Source organism: Talpa europaea (genome assembly GCF_964194135.1).
Source record: "Talpa europaea genome assembly, chromosome: 2".
Classification (NCBI taxonomy): domain Eukaryota; kingdom Metazoa; phylum Chordata; class Mammalia; order Eulipotyphla; family Talpidae; genus Talpa; species Talpa europaea.
This window is the reverse complement of record NC_140068.1, coordinates 85,609,184-85,627,025: the sequence shown is the minus strand read 5'-3', so window position 1 is coordinate 85,627,025 and position 17,842 is coordinate 85,609,184. Positions and strand designations below refer to the sequence as shown.

The window sequence follows — 17,842 nt, the reverse complement described above, 5'->3', positions numbered from 1 at the left end:
AAGTCCCCATGCATTACAGTAATGATAACAGTAATTACACTTTCTATTAAAACCTGTGAAAACCCTAAAGTAATTATCCAACAAATAAACAAATGAAAGGAAACTCAGAAACAACCACCAAAGATGCTGAGAAGGGACCCACTGCAGTGTGAGGAGTGCAGGCGCTTAGCAGGCTGCCTGGGTTTTCATCCCAGCCTTGCCACTTCTGGGCTGGCTGACGTGGGTAGCTCCTTAGTCTTGCAAAGCCTCACTTTCCCAAATGCTGTGGGCCAGCAATGGTGATTTTTTTTTTGTTTTTTTGAAACTTTATTTTTTATTTTATTATTTCATATGTTTTTTCATCATTCCTAATTTTTATACAATGTATGCTTTATCATCTCGGGTATAGTCCCAGTGGAATTCCCACCACTAATTCACCTGTGTACCATCACCATACATTTATTTATTTATGCATACAAGAACAGGCCAGAGGTGAGGGGGTGTGGGGGAGTGAGAGGATTCACTAGAGACAGTGGGGAACAGAACAGGCAGACTGACTGAAATACACTGCTGAGGGGATCAGTGGGTGAGTCACGAGAGGTCTGCTGTGCCATGTGGGTAGTTCCTTGGCCTGCTGGGGATTGGAACTCAAGCTGCAGAGGCTGTGGATAGCTTCATAGTGCTGTACCTTAACCCCTTTCACCACCAGGGAGGGCAGTCCCTTGTGTTCTTAAGTTACATAAGAGTTTGACGATTCAATGAGATGATATAGGAAATACACTTAAGTCCAGGGACTGCCAAATAATAGACACTCCATAATGCTAAACACAGTTACTACAGTCAAATACGGCTTCCTCAGTGACTTAGGGAATATGAATTCGTACCTTAGACAGATTGGCCCACTTAGCAGCACGAAATATGAAGAGAAGTTTGAATTAGGGAAGAGGAAGGCAAATGGGATTGGGTGATTTAGGGGTGCCATTTTTTTGCATATTCTATGGTGAAATGAGACAGAGTGGGTGATGGAAGGGTAGGTGGGTGAAGAACAGCTACGGATAATATGAAATATGGTAAAAGTTGGGCAGATTATTAGGATGGGGCAGAGGGTGGTAGTGCTTGTAACTGTGGCCTGTAGAGAATAAACTGGAAAAACTTCCAATTTAGCCTCCAGAGGAAGATCTGTGTGTGGGGAGGGAGAGTACTGAAGAGCTCTTTTCAAAGAACAAAAATATTTTTCCCACAAAGGAAGAACAGACTTGCTCCATATACTCACAGGGTACACTACTACTAGGATGAATGGGTTGAAGTGATAGGATTTCAGGAGAAAATGAATAATTATGAAAATCAAATGGTAAAGAATGAAGTTTCTACCCCTGGAGGAGCTCAAGGAGAAGCTGGAATACCAGAGTGCAGGTGGCTACATCAAGTAGGAGACCCTAAGTTGTTTCTCAAGTCCTTTCCAACCCTAAAATCTTGACTTTGATCCTCAACTAAGGAGGCAAAAAAATAAAAAGCCCTGGAAGGCTCCATGTTTAGAAATAATTTAAATAAAGTCAAAGTGAATCTACACTTCATTTAAATTATTTCCAAGCACGGAGCCCTCTAGCAGTCCTCATTATTTTTTGTCTCCTTAGTTGAGGTTTTAAATCAGAATTTTAGTACAGGGTGTGGGAGGGGCTCAAGGGACTATGGGTGTCTTGGAGGTGGATATGATGTGGTGACATACATCTGGAGTGGTGTGGACTTTACCTCTGAAATACATAAAGTGCTGTAAACCAAAGTAACCTCACTAAAATATATTAAAAAGAAAGGAAGGGAAAATGGACAGAGAAAGGAAAGGAGGGAGGGAGAAAGAAGTGGGAAGGGAGGGAAGGAGGAAGGAACTCAAAGCAGATCAGAAGAAAAGAGATGGTGGTGAGTCTGCTCATGGGGAAACATTTGTAGAAATGAAGACAGGAGGTGATGACAAAACACTCCATGAAGACTGTTCCAAATGTTTTACTTCATCCTCACCACGAACCTGGGGATCCTCATACACTCACTGCCATTTCATCATGAGCTCAGGAAAGCCTATGAAGCTCAAGTTTTGCCCATGCCCTATGTTAGCCAGATCACACCTTTAAGTTGATTCCAGTATTTTGACATCTGGTCTGGCTCTTTCTCCAGCTCATTTTACAGAATTTCCAAGCAGAATTAGGAAAGAAGAAAGGAATAGAGAGGTCAGTGTTTATAAAGACTTTAATAGCCTCTGTACTGATTTCCCTGCCCTCTCTTTTCCACTCCCCATTTTCTCCTTTATCCTGCCCATGCCAGTGCCCTAACCTGGAGCACTATGATCTTCTTAAATCATGCCCCGTAACACTGATGATTCCCCATGGTTTACTGAATTAATTGCAATGCTTTAGTCAGTGCTCAAGGTCACCCATAGCATGACCTATTCTCACTCCTTGCTCGACAGCATTATCTTCCAGTGCTTTCTGCATATACCAGGAATAGCAACTAGTGGGACAAGAGGAAGTGACCCGCAATCCCCTAGCATGGAGAATGTTTTCTCTGTTGAAAAGGGCAGACATATCTTAAACATGAAAGAAGGGAGACTCAGTAATGCCAGCTCCACCAATCTTTCAAGTGTAAAACCTCCCCAGTTTTTAAAGGTTAGCCAAAAATTCAATTTAACGAATTAACACTGCATGGGCCAAGTCAAACCCACTTATGGATCTGGCCGCCTAGTGTCCATTTGGAATTTCCGATCTGAAAATGTTACTTTTTAGATAAAACTGGTCCTCATCTGCCCAATTGGAAGAGTTGTGCTCCTGGAAGTTCCATGGAAATAAATTTGCATCTTTCTCATCCAGTTACAATAGTCAGCCCTACTAGACTATATGGTTTCAAGGTAGGGAGCTTTCTACCCTTTTGTTTTAACACTGTGCTCCATTTATATTAGGTACTAATAGTTTTGAATTCAGATATAGTAGGAAAAAAACAGAAAAGATTTGGTCTTGCGGAAATGTGAAGTCTATAAAAAGGGTTGATGAGTAAAGATGTTTCAAAACTCTATGCCCTGGTAATGACGATAATTACCTAGAATAACTGTGTAGGTGGATCAAGCAGGAGGTTCTAGGGAAAGTTGAGGCAGTCAGAGTTTATCAGACTGTGCTCATTCAGAATTCAAGAGCTTAAAACACCTTTGAGTGCATTTCACTCTCATGCAAAAGAATCTTGAACTGGAACAACATCAGGAAGTCATTATAAAATTTTTGTCCTTAAAGATTCTATGGTAGGGCCTCCCCGGTGGCGCAGCGGTTGAGCGCTGGGTTGCGAAACTGCGCGCGGCCTCTGCGGCGCCGGTTCGATCCCCGGCTGCTCCCCGGCCACTGGAGGAGGGTCCCATATGGCGTGCAGACCTCTCCTGCCGCCCGCTGCTCCCCTCAGCAGTGTACTTCGGTCCTTCTGCCTGCTCTGCTCCCCGCTCTGGCTCTGGTGAATTCTCTCACCCTCCCGCACTTCTGACTGTACCCAGTGCATGTATAAACAAAACAAACAAACAAACCAGCAAACAAATAAATAAAGCATGCCTCTATTAAAAAAAAAAAAAAAGGTTCTATGCTATAAGACAAATTAGAAGGATGGTTGATTGGGAGCATATAGCTTCGTGATCCAACATATTCAGGGAGAAACTTTGGTTTCTGACAATTGTAAAAAAAAAAGTATAAAGATAGATTCATATTTCTTTCAAGAAATCTCTTAATTGACCTAGTACAAGATTGATTGCTACTTGTTGTCCCTCCTTAGTATGGACAAATAAACAGCTGCTCTTAATAATTTTTGATTTTTGCCTCAGTGTTGAACTAAAGGAAACAACTGATACCAATATTAGTGAGTTCACAGGAGAATTTGACTGAGTTATCATTTTTGCAATTTGAGAAATCTGATGAATTTTTATTTTTTCACTAAAATGGATGATTCCCCTATGCAGGAATGTTACTCAGTAATTGTGTGGGTTTCAAAAAAATGACATATAATTTTGTAGCTGGTGCTCACATGTGGCGCTCAATATAACAGAACTGCTATGTCACTAGTAGAGCTATATCTCATGGTCGAACTCAGTAGAACTTAAGGCTTTTTCATCATTCAAATTTAGAGAAAAAGCGGCGAGAAAGATAAAAGCTATGTATTGGCTGCCTGCAGACTTTAAATATATTCTTATTCCATTTACAACACCCTGCAAAGCAACATTATTATATCCATTTTACAGATAAGAAAACCGTGACTCAGATAAGGAGAACTTTGCAATAGTGCAAAACTAGTAACTGTTAGGGTCAGGATGCCAGCCCAGGCTGGTCTGCCTCTAAAACCCATTCATTCCTTTTGCACGCTGCCCACTGCTCACATGGGAATCTTCCATTCTAATAAGCTGCCAGAGAGATTCAATTACTTGCCCAGTTGAGTCGTCTGCTCCTGTTCAGTTCCCCTTCTGGTTCCCCACAGCCCATGACTGTCATAGGCTCTGTTGCATCTATGAAGGGCAGAGGAAGGCTGAAGATGTCTCAGTAGCCACATGGGAAGAAACTTGCTGTTTATTCAACATAGCTCTAGCCCCAGTCAATGACTCCAAAGGATCTGAATAAACCTTTGGGTCTGATTAGAGATGGCCTTATCATTTGTTAATAAAATCTATCTGTGAACAGACAGAACTACATAGGTATTTTTTATTATCTTCTTCCTCCGCCAGACTGTGAAATCCCTGAGAGCAGGGGGAATTCATCCATCCATGAATACCCAAGCACTGGAGCAGAGCCCACTACTTCACGGTGGTCCACCATGCTTGTTACATGTGAGATGAGTGACCAAGTTGTATCACAAATCCTACACAGAGGCATCAGTAATAATTTATTCATCAACTCCATCCCAACAGTCCTTATTCTAAATCTGTCTTTTATTTTTTAAACAAATGAATAATGTTATAAATTAAAGGTAGTATGGGGCCTCCCTAGTGGTGCAAGGGGTTAAGCGTCAGCACTATGAAGCTATCCACAACTACTGCAGCACAAGTTTGATCCCTGGCCAGGGAGGTGACCCACATGGTGTAGCAGATCTCTCCTGTCTTGCCCACTACTCCCCTCAGCATTTTATTTTAGTTTATTTAAGTAGGTCTGCCTGTTCTGCTCCCCACTCTATCTCTGGTGAATCCTCTCACACACACACCCCATCCCCGCACCTTTAGCCTATACCCCAGTTCTTGTATGCATAAATAAATAAACAAACAAACAAATAAATAAATAAATAAATCTTTAAATAAATAAATAAATCTTTAAATAAATAAATAAATAAATAAATAAATAGATAAATAAAAGGTAGTATGAATTCAGGTCTTTGCCACCAATGGTCAAACTGCCATTTGATCAAATTACCATTATACCAATTTTCTTCTTGGTTCTCCCTCAAAGAACAAACTATGCAATAAGAATGTGAAGTAAAAATGAGAAAACTTTAATTCTTATATTTATGGGTACCTAATTTGGGGGAACACTTCTACCCTGACTTTCTCATTGAGAGAATAATATCTCCCATCTAGATCAAAGGGGTGGCATAAGGAAGCATTCACTGAAATAGGGTGCATGTCTTCTGAGGCTTACATAAATGTTGATGACGGTTCATGAAACGTTGTGTTATTTAAATATAGAATATTATTTTGCTGAGTACTACAAAGTATAGAACATTTCCTTACAAAGTGAGAATATAAAATAGACCATTCACTATCCCTCTCATTAATAATTCAGACCTATTGCTTATTTATTCAAGCAGTGAATAGTAGGAATTTTAGCTTAGCTTTTTAAAAAATGTTGCAGAATTGTTTACTAGTTTTATGATACAAGTTAATAAACAGTCAGAGGTAGGTGTGCATGGCAGAATGCAGAGTTTTTCAGGCAAAATGCCTATTAAGCAAAAGAGAAACCGAGCTCGGCTTGGGTGATTAATCTAATTTCCACCTCTCTCTACAGTTTTAAAATAGAGATGGGAAGTAAAGGTCACTGTTGAAAGTATTTCAATTATAGTTTAGCATTACTGTGGTGAAACTAGTCTATAATTCCATTTAAAACTCCTGCTCAATGAGATGTATTAAATATATTTTGAAGACATGAATTCTGAGCCCAGTCTCTCTTTTCCTTAATGGCATCTTGCCTTAAAACCTCTGCATTCTGCCATGGTACCCTGACTGCTTATTAAAGCTGGCCTTGGACTTGGAAATATATACCATCCTTAAAAAAAAAAAAAAAAAAAGGGTGGTCTGACGGCATGTTCAAGGATACTGAGAATTGGAGTTTATTTTTTGTTAATACACTTTCCCAATGTTACTGCCTGGGAGTCACACACTGCCTGGACAAAGGAAAAAGCCCCCTGTTCTCAAGAAGCTCATGTTCTGTTGGGGGACAGGGAGTGTGGACACACTATGAACCAATAAATAAACACATAATATGTCACCTTGTAGTTGTGCTGTGATGGAAAATAGGCAAGGTGAGGGGAGGAGCATAGCTGTGCTACTTTAGATTTGAAGCAAGCTAAATGGATGCCAGGTGGAACATTTGGGGCACAGGGAATACAAATACAAGTTCAAGGGGATGCATGGCATGGGCAGGAAGCAGGGTGGTTAGAGCCAAGTGAGAGGAAGATAAACCCTGAGAAGATGAAATCGGCAAGGCAGTTGGGCAAGGTCTGCTGGAGACCTTAAGGGGGTCACAGCAAGGACTTGGGCTTTATTTGGAGTAAGATGGGAGGCTGGGAACCTCTGGATTTTGAAGAACTTGGGGTGGGCGTTCATTCAGGCTGCCTCCCTTTCCATTAACTTAGTGAATGTCAGCAAGATCCTTGGGGCTGTATCCTCCCAAATCCTGTAAGTGGCTACAGAGTGAGGACACTGTTGATCCAGACCCCTTGTTTCCTGCTGTCTTCTGCTGTAAAGGGATCCAGGGACACTTGGAGGAGACGAGAAAACTCACAAACATGAGAAAGGAAACAACCTGAGAATGGTGGCATCCCTGCCACTGGTCTGGGTCTGGGTTCCTCACTCCCTTGCTAAGCTGCTAGTTTCCCTCTGGTCCTGCAGCCTCAGAGTGTCTCTGAGGGGTTTTCTGCTGCCCCTTTGCAAAGATGACGTGAAAACGGCAGGGGAGGTGTCTGACATAAGTAGGGGCAGGTAATTAGGGGTTGGCAAGAAAATTCAAAACTCCATATAAGTCTTACTACTACAACTCATATGATGATAATGATGACGATGATGACGATGATGATGATGATGATGATGATGATGATGATGATGATGATGGAGGTGGTGGTGATAGTGGCAGAAACAAAAGCTAACATGTGCACACCCTGTCTGCTGGTTATTGTGTTAAGCTTTTTTTTTAACATTCAAATGCATTTAATCCTTACTTCCAAACATGAGGTAGGCAGCATAATATTCTTTATTTTATAGTTGAGGAAGCTGAGGTACAGAGAGGTAAAGTTACCTGCTCAAGGTCACACAGTAAGTGGCCAGGTGGCCAAATACATCTAACCAGGATGTCTAATGTGGAGGCTGAGTTTGCTTTCTTATCAGATGCAAAATAGTCTTCTTTGGAGGTTTAAGTAGCAGCATCTTTTTTAGGAAAAATAGAGCTGAGTAAAATAATGGTCAGCACTGTATAATGACAGAGCACAGGCTTCTGCCTCCAGCGGACTGTATCTCTGTATTTCCAGAGCCAAGTGTGAGGCCTTGAACATGGAATGCACTTAATACATATTGAATGAATGAACGAATAAATGAATGAATAAAAGTACTTTGTATAGTAACTGACATACAGTAAGTGCTCAATATATTGTTGCTATTATTAAGTTTGCCCATTGCTTATGCATCCTGTTCTAGGAAAGGCGTCCTCAGATGATTTTCTTAGTCAATACCTAAAGTGAAGTCACTGAAGATGAAATCAATTCTATTAGATAAACTATTGATGAAGGCTATTATAATATACCCATAGATCTTGTGTTATGTCATGAGCAAAATCCCAGTCTGTTTCCTCTTATGAATTATGTGGTCTTGCTTACCTTGGACTAATCCTATGAGAAACCTGAGTTGTTTTTTTTTATAGCTTGAAAAGCACTGGCCAAAAGTAAAATATCATTATTATTGTAATGAACACTTTTGCTGCTACTTCTCTACCAGTCTTAAGAGGTTGCCCCTCACCCAGTCAATGGAAAATGCTTTATGACATTACAAAAGAGGTGAGGAACTATCACACTAGTCATTATTTGTCTACTGGTGAGAGAGCCTCTGGGTTTTCCAGCAGACTTATATTTTTCCAACTAGATGGCATAATTAGATTTTGAAGCACATTTCAAAACAAAATCCAAAACAGATTGTTTTATCCAAAATTGTCACAATATTAGATTTATTGAGAAAAGTAATTTGAACTCAATGACTGATTTATGAAAAAGAAAATTCCCACCTCTGATAAGAAATAGAAGATAAAACAGCATTCTGAATTATAAAGGAAATATATGTAAGTTCAATGTCTTTTTCTCTAAGGTTTGCATCTTGCCCTTATTAATTAATGGCTTTTTAATTAACCTTTATTTTGACAGTGGAAAGAGTGACACAGATGATAGTTTGAGTCCCACTTCTGCCAACTAACAGCTACATGATGATCTCACACAGAAGTTTAACTTCTCTGATCAGTAAAACCTGTTTATAATGGGGCAGATAAATAGATGCCTTGAGTTATGGGATTATCTGGTATGCGTCATGTGCCTGGCACTTGGAAATATTCATTGAATGGGCAGAGTTGTCAGAATTTCTCAAATTGCCCATTTGATTACATGGACTATAGATCCATGGAGGTGAATATATCAGGGGGTTGCATTTATTATTATGTGGGATGGTTTAATGATGAAATTTATAGGTCCCAAATTCAAATATTTGGGGCATAATATGAACACTGCTCAAATTTTCCTTCAAAATCACCAGCAGTAGGGAGAAGGGCTTAACAACTAAGCACACTATCCTATTGTTGGAACAAGTAGAATATTAAGGAAGATGCTATTTTGGGGAAGAAATCTAACAAAGAAAGATTTGCTAAAGTCATCTTTCTGGAAGCTGAAGGGTCAAGATCTGTTTGAAATCTTTAAAAATATTCATAGCTCAAAACTGATATATTGGATTCTAGAAAGAGTAATTGTGCTACTAAACTATAAGTATGTAAACATCCTTTTGATATAATAAGAAGAAAAGGCAGTGAATTTCTTCATGTATTGCCATCTCCCTCCTCTTCCCTCCAGGAATTAAAAGTTTAACAAGTACTTAGGTTTCTGTTCAACATTTTTGCCAGGAAACTCCTCTAGTCTCTCAATACTCAGACACCTACAAACAGCTCCCTTCCTGGTTTGCAGGTCATCATCTTTCTGTGGCCTCACATGGTAGACAGAAGAGCAGAGAGAAAGAAAGTAAATTTTCTTGTATCTCTTCTAATAAGGGCAGTAATCCTATTCATGAGGGTTCCACTCTCATGATCCAATTACCCCAAAGGTTTCACTTCCTAATACTATCACAATGGGGATTGAGATTTCAACATGTGAATTTTAAGGGACACAGACATTCAGTTCACAAGATTTCCTCAGTCTGCTTTCTCAGGATTTGATGTCTGGAAAGAGAAGGATGTGATCATGTCCCAGGTCCCTGGCTATATGGAGGGCAGGAGAGAATGGATCAGTACTTTTGGACTCATCTCTCTCTGGGAATACTCCCAAGGAAAAAGATGATTCCTGAAAGGAAACTGAGATGCTTTTGGAGTGGAGGAGGGATGTCTGGCAGCACAACCAATAAATTTCCAGCCTAAGGGTCGCAGTATGGTGTTACAGAGGGGAAGGGCTCAAATATTACTGAACCAGAGTATTTGCAGCAGTGAACTGAGTGCTTAATATTAGCTGCTTAGGCCACCGAAGAACCGTTAGAACATACAGAAAAACCTTCTATGGTCATGGAAGGTACAAAAGAAGAACATAGGGATATATGTGTATGTGTATACATTTGCATACATATTATATGTATTCTTCCATGGATACATTTGCCCAAAAGATGAATATGAAAGCACATATACTGAATAGTTGGTGAATGTTTTATTCTCAAATACTTTTTTTTCATTTTATTTTTATATTCCCCATACAATTGCAACCCCCTTATTTTGACCCCAATCCCTCTTTTCTCCACCCCCACCCCCCATAGTGTGTCTCTGGTTCATAGTTATATGTTGATTTTGATTTTTTCTTTCTTATAGTCATTCTTTTTCCTGGTCCCTTATTTAGGTTTTCTAGATTCCTGCTATGAGTGAGACCATCCGGTATTTTTCTTTTTCTTTCTGGCTTATTTCACTGAGCATGATCCCTTATTCTCAAATACTTTTAAGGTAAATTCTCCACTCTAGATATAAAGGGTGTAACTTTTTTAATGCTTAAGAACCCCATGAAATGTTCTGTCAAAGTTTTTTAAAGTTAACTTTGTAATTAGCTTAGATCTAGAGCTGGAAAGGAATACAATCTCTTTACAAAAAGAAATTGTCCCTTTAATAAAGAAATTCTGAGCCAGGTATGGTCAGAGTGTTTCTGACCTCCCAGGAAGTAGGGTTATTCACCACAATCACAATTGCCCATTAAGCTTAAAAACTAAACATATCAAATGATAATAAATGCTTCAGGTATCATTTTCCTCCTTATTTGTCAAATCTAAGCTTCATCAGAAAGTATTAAGAACAGACCACTATAAGTTATTGATAGTCATACTCAAAAAGAATCACTAAGGGTACAAATGGCTCTGAGTTTTACATTAAAATCTGCTTCTTTAGGACAATGTTAATGAAGGTGCTGTTCATCTTTTTTAAATAAATCTGACACTTAGCTGACAGGCAGCTGCTCTCTGTGTCTCCACTTCTTTGTAAGAGTTAAAAGACACAATAAACAGATAAGCAAGTTTTTAGTTGAATTTCTTGCTTAATGAGGTTATTAGTCAAACATTGTACCTTGTCTATGGCAGGTGGTTGAGAAATCTGTCTGTTAAGCTTCTCAGGGAGCATCTGTCACTTGCATAAAATCACTTCTTCTCACTCTGAGGAAGATGTTTGCTATGTTCTTCAGAGTAAAGAAAACGATCAATATTTCACATTTAATAAGTTTCTTAAAGTATTTTAGGTCAATTACTAATGTTTTGAAATTAATCCACTTATTTTCAAAATGATCTCAATTCTAGTCCTCCATTTAATTATCATAGAAAGAACAAATTATTGTATTGCTAGAAGATTAGAATCTGTTGTGGACATGTCACCGCCTACCCCCCTAGTTCCTTTTGATCTTCATAAACTAAAGGTGGTATGGACACATGCAACAGAAATTTATTTCATACTACAGTCATTGAATAGAAAATGAGTTTCCATTAACATTTTAGTTACTAAAATGTAACCATGAATATCTCTAGAAAGTTTCAATTTGTGAGAATCAAATCATATCAACTCAGGATTTTCTAAGTTACTAAGTAAACACAATGGTCTTTGAAGATTCTGAAAGAGCTTTAAAGTTCAGCAGGCCACAACGTCAAGGTTGCAGCCAGATCCTCTCCTCAGCACTGCATTTACAAAATAGCACGAGAAATAAGAGAGACCAGCACTGACCAGTTTTCCTGACAAATATCCATATGTTTCTCTTTCCAGTCAATTCCAGATACCCAACGCCCACATACACACTTGAGTCAATTGTCTCTCCTCAAAGCAGAGCATGAAGTGTGTCATAACACCTCTGCTCCAACCTTCTCCTCCTACGACTCTACCAGACCAAACAAGTACTTTCACATTTCTATTGGTTCGTATAACAAAGAGATTTCATTGTACCAAGTGACCATGATGTGCTGGGTTGTTTTTTTCATAACTCACATAACAGCATGACAAAGACTATGAGTCAGTCACACCATACTGTTGTGTGAAGAAGAAAACAAAATACACAAAGCAGTGGAGTATTTTCTCAGCATGATTATCATGTGTCCACAAGGTTAGGAGACTTGCCCAGTCGGGAGGATAGTGGGGAGATATTGGACATTCTCAAAAGCACAGGAGAGGAAGTAGGATTATGAGTCACCTTAAAAAGGCTCTGGCCTTTTGGAAGGAGGAAGAAAATCGTAAAGCAACCCTAAAATTGTAAGCATATGAAGAACTACAATGCTAACAACAAATTTCTGCATATAATTCTCCCTCCCTCATGAGGATCAACAGGCTTAAAGTTTAGCATGAGGGAATTAAGTTAGACACGATTTCTAAAAAGGAGCATCCTTTCAAATATAAATTGTGGTACAAGATAGTGACAGTCTAGGTAGGCCCCAATCAATCATTTCTTCCCCTCCCATATGCGCATAGCTCTCTGAATGATATTGAAATAATAAGCAACAACCTTCCCAGGTGACCCATTCAAAAATGGCCAGTGGCATTTTTGGGGAAAGGCAAATACAGAACTCTTTTCGGTACTATTGCTTTAGCAGCTTTGGTAAAATATAAGAAATGAGAGCCTGAAGGGACTCCAGTTCAACCCTTCCTCTAACACTTCATCCCCTAAATTCTGCTTCATTCTTTTCATAGTCTTTATTCCTACCTGAGATTATAGCATGTATGGATTTATTTGTCAGTTCATCGTGTATGAACTAGTGAGTGATTACTCCAAGAGGGCAGGAATGTCATCGTGTCCATCTCCTAATGAAAAAAGCATTGCTTGGTAAGTAGTTTAGTGTACCACACCTACGTTTTTGAATAAATGAACGATCTCTAGATCCAAGGGTCTTTGAAACATCTGTTCCTCTTATAAGACTTGTCATGCTTCTTGCCTGTCCTAATGAGTGGAAAGGAGCTCTGTGAGTCTCCTGCTATGTGGATGCCCAGCAGATAAGGCTGGATTCCTGGGATGCAGATCAGGAGGCATCTACCCCTTCCCTGTGTGGGAAGCTTCCATTTACAGGAGGAATAGCCCCAGGCATGGATGTCCGTTAAGGAGGGGGATAGTCTGTTGTGGCTGAACTCTGCAACTCTGAGAACACTGCCCAAGGAGGCCAGTAGTGGAGAATGTCTGCTGTTGCAAGAGAACCAGGTGGAGGAACAGCAGGTGTGGCAAGGTAACAAAATTGTTACATGAGTCTCAACATTTCTGACAGCTTAGAGATGTTGCTTCTAAAACTGTACACATCAGCTCTTCACTTGGGAGACATGAATCAAAGCATTTCAGTGGGGATTACTTTAGGTGGGTCTTGATTGACCTCACCTATACATACACTGCGCCCACAAGAGACAAGACACTGACTTTATGTGATAGGCTTTGCCCAGGCTCCATTTATATCATTAGAAGTTCTAGGCATAGGGCTTGGGATTATCAATAGTTTTCAAAGTCCTCCATTGGCTATCAATGTGCAATCAGGTTTAAGAACCATTGAACTGAAATGAAATAAATGTCATTACCCATTTCGGGATCCTTTTCATTTTCTCACCTATTTGTGGAGGGGGAAGATTATTTTCAGAAATATGAGAACATCAAACTTGTACACTCATATACACAAAGAAAGCCTTTACAGTTCATCATATCATTTTCCTTCTACTGAGGGCTTCAAATTTCCTCCATCTTTCTCAGTGCTCTTATACCACGAAGCAGACAGCTAAGTACACAGCAATGGAATTTCTAGAGAAAGACAAATATGGCAGAATGCCATTTGCCTGGCTTTCTCCTTTCTTTGTTACTATTAATCTAGAACTTTTGGGGAAATTGAAGAAATTGGAACTGGAATGGCCCCTACTACAACCAGCTGAGATCTACCACACAGGAGAAGCCTAAGTCATACTAAGACACTGGACTTGCATTTGCCTCCACTCCTTTCAAATGAACCACTACACTTGCTAAGAGTGCCTGCTGCTTGCATAACCCTGATGGGGAGGCTGCCTTCCCATGTGGCTACAAGTAGAAAGGGAGAGTCAGTAAAAAGTGTAAAAGCTGGAGAGCAAGAGGTTGGAAGCAGGCAGTTGAGACAAGCCCTTCCCTTTTCCTGACAGTAAGTATTGAAGACTTTGAAGCAAGGAATTCTTGGCTCTATAATGTATCAGTTATTGGACATTAATGAAAGATTACCTTTGGGGAAACTTTGCTAAATAGGTGGCAGAATTTTACACTTTGAACCCCTCTTCATGACAATAAGTATTGCTCACTTTTGAACAAGGAGCATGTAGATTTTCTCGATAAATCTCTTTATCCTGCCTTAATTTGTTCATATTTCCCCTTAATAAGCACAAAGTAGGGCCTCCCTACTTTGTAGTAGTGGCACAAGGGATTAAGTCTGAGCACTATAAAGCTATTAGTAGCCACTGAAGCATGAGATCGATCCCCAGCCAGGGAGCTAACCAAGATGGCACAGCAGACCTCTCCTGTCTTGCCGGCTGCTCCCCTCAGCAGTATATTTCAGTAGATCTGCCTGTTCTACCCCCTACTCTGTCTCTGGTGAATCCTCTCGCCTCCGGACCCAGTTCTTGTATGCATAAATAAATAAAATAAATCTTAAAAAAAATAAGCACAAAGTAGATCTTTACTTGATAATGATGTCACTGTTTTACATTAAATGTCTGAAAGGAAGGGCCATATTTTCTAAGTTGCAAGCCTGTGTGTGTGTGTGTTTAAGGGGATGGGAAGGCAAACAATTTCTACACCATGGATTGTCATTATAAACTCAACTGAAGTTACAACATGCCTAAACTGGCAAAAGTATCACCTTCAGAGACTGTCTGAAAAGATGACAGCAACAAGGATGGCAACTGCTAACATTAAACACTAAATATGTGTCAGACACTGTGTTAATTATCTCATGTGAAAAATTTTCTTTAATCCTCCCACCAAGTCAATGAGGTAGTAACTACAATTATCCCCACATTACAATAGAAAAAACCAGGGCACAAAAAGATTAGGTAGCTTGTCCCAAAGAAACAAATCCATTGTGAATCAGAGCTCTTTAGCTAAGGACATAAAATGCATCTTTCTAGTGGGATCCTTCCCAGAAAACCCCATAAATTTCGGATGAACAATGTCAGGTGCTTCATAATCTGGCCCTGAACCACCTCCTTTTCTGTTTCCCCTCCATTCTCTCACAGAGATCCTACTGCAGTCAAATGCATTGACTCACTCCACTGCAAAATGGAACGCTTTCCCACACCCATACCATCTCTCCTCTGTACAAAATGGACCCATCTCCAAGTTCAAGTATCATTTCTCCTTGAAGCCATCCCAACCACTCAAGTACAATAAACTATAAGAACTTTGTGTCCCTTTGTGTCCCTTTGTGTCCCTTTGATTGCACAGATACATATGTCATATAAGCATATTTTAAACTTCTTTCTGTATAATCACAATGTCTGGAATATTGCAGATCCTTAATACATATTTTCCACTATGATTTCTTGGACCAAAAAAGTTTGGAATATTTTATAATGTTCTCAGGGCAAGCAGGTAAACAACAGAATTTCTGAAGACAGAATGAGCGAGGAAGTTTTACTTTGTGTACATGTAATTCTGTTTCCGCAGTTGCTGGAAGATGTCTCTCCACCCAGCTGCTCACAACGGACTTTAAATTGGTCTTTAAACTGGAGGGACTTTGAGCAGGGCTTAGCTTTCTGGAGTGCTTATGGCAGGCATGACCGGCAGGTCAGTGAGGCTGCACACATTCAGGACACAACCACAGGCAGTGCCAAACCATTATATTCTAATGTTCTGAACCTCAATATGACAGGTAGGAGACACTTCCACAACACTGGCATAAAAATTGGTATACACAGGGCCGCACATTTAAAATATACAGGAACAACAAGCCAGATTCTTGAATCCGTTTCAAGAGTGTTTAAAACCGCAATCTTGAATGACAGAGCCATGTGTGAGCTAGTGAACACGTAAATCCCTACCTGGGAAGCACCAGAAAGCCAACAATAAAGAATTCAGGGTCTGCCTGTAGATGAATACTAAGGTGAGGATGGAAAATGATTATGCAATGTAATTCCTCTTTACTTCCTCCCATCACACAATGAGTAACTGTCCTTTGTGTCTGTGTGAACTGCTTAAATAAGAAGCGTCTGTTACTTCTTATATTAAACATGAGGGCTGAAAGCAAAATTCCCACCTTCCAAGCATGGAATCTTTTTCAAAAGATAAAACCAAATGGAAAGAGAAAAGAGAATTAATATCATCAGGAGAGAATTACTTGCAACAGTCGAACAATTGATGCCGACCATTGTGGAGGGCAAGTGCTGTGGAATACTAAGTCTTTAGATGCAAAATGTATTTATGTTTGAACTTTCTTTATGGACAAGTGCTCAGGGAAAATGACTTACTGCCTTTGCCTGACAAAGAACATTCAGACAGCTGCTCTTCAACTTCAATTTCCAGAGAGCTGGAGATTGAAACTGCCATCTGTAGAATAGCTTTTGTTCAATTTGAACACTACATCACAGCATATATAAGTGACGTGCCACAAAGAGGTATTGCCCCACTATCAGGGTGCCCTGTTTGCAATATTTGTGTGTGTGTGTTTTCTTCATTCAAAGATTGATTCAAAACCCCTGTCAACATTAAGGACTGACAAATTCTCCTGCAGGCACAGATACAAGACTAAGAAAACATGTCTACTGTGAAAAAGATGACCGTGAACCACCTAACAGAAGAGGAAATAAAATAAACAGACAAAGGTAGACCTTCTCACATTCAATAATAATCCGAGGTCTGATTCTTTTGAAACTTATTCTAATTAAGGTAACCATGCACTCACCACATGCATTTCTAGCACAGACTGAAAACTACCAACTCAAGTCTTGTTTCCTTAAGCTAAAAAAGCTCTACCACGCAGCTTCAGTAGTAGCAGCAACAGTGAAAAATAAGATTGCAGGTGCATACCTTGACCTCCTGATTGGTAAACACCTCGACATCCACCACACAGGCAACCAGAGTGGAAACATCACAGTCCATGCTAGGGGCTGGCATTCCCCCTCCTGAATTTTCAACAAAGAGTTTGGCAGCTTCTGAGTTGTGCGGGAGGGGAAGAGCTTCCAGGTGGGTGGTGCTGCAGCCTGCCCGCCGGGTGCCGCCTGCCCTGGGGATGGCTGGAGCTGGGGAGCTCGGCACCTGGAGCCCGCCCGCCCGCTCCTGCTGCACGCAGCCCGCCGCGTCGGAAGCAGAGCAGCAGAGTAAGGAACGACCGGGCTCTCTCATGGCAATGACATCACCACAAAGACTGACACAAGCCGAAGCTATTTTTTTCCCCCCAAGCCTTTTATCTCTAGGCAGTGCAGTGGAGCAAATTGAACATGATTATGTGCTAAATCTGAACTCAGACTAAATCAATTCGGGCAGCGTTCGCTAGGAACTGAGTCATAGCTGTTGTTTCAGCGGAGTGCTTATGTTTGCAAAAAGCAGGGGGCAGAATCCGACACCAGAGGCTCTGCTTTGGGAGGTGGGGGGAGTGGCTGGGGGAAATAACTCTGCGGATGAACCTCGTAAGGTTAAGATGTGACAGTGTTCTGCCTCAGATAGGAGCAGGACGCTGAGGTCTTTTGCAAACTGCTCGGCTTTTGTTAATTACCCTGTGCCACTCCGAGCGACCACACATGTTCTGGGCATCATCATGCATCCCCGGCACGGGCTGAATAGAAATCCATTCTTGGAGGGACTACAGAGCTGGTCGTCAGTCATTTAGGCAGCCTGGTAAGAGGAGATAATTAGAGGTTTGTGAAATTCTATTTGAAGCACATAAGTGCAGACCAGTAACTGTAAAAGCACCCTTTGGAGC

General features: G+C 40.4%; 1 protein-coding gene across 2 annotated transcripts in view; it reads right to left on the bottom strand.

The window, feature by feature from the left end:
* The window catches only part of RCAN2 (regulator of calcineurin 2), a gene marked incomplete at both ends in the record, with an annotated part of 210,509 nt that overhangs the window by 76,323 nt on the left and 116,344 nt on the right, over positions 1 to 17,842 (bottom strand). Inside the window, one exon of one of the 2 annotated variants that reach the window (XM_084228068.1) lies at positions 16,951 to 17,037. The exons of the other annotated variant lie outside the window; for it this stretch is intronic. Coding sequence (XP_084084194.1) covers positions 16,951 to 17,037 — 87 coding nt within the window. Of the gene's footprint in view, positions 1 to 16,950; positions 17,038 to 17,842 lie in introns of those variants that run through there. 2 annotated transcript variants of the gene reach the window in all.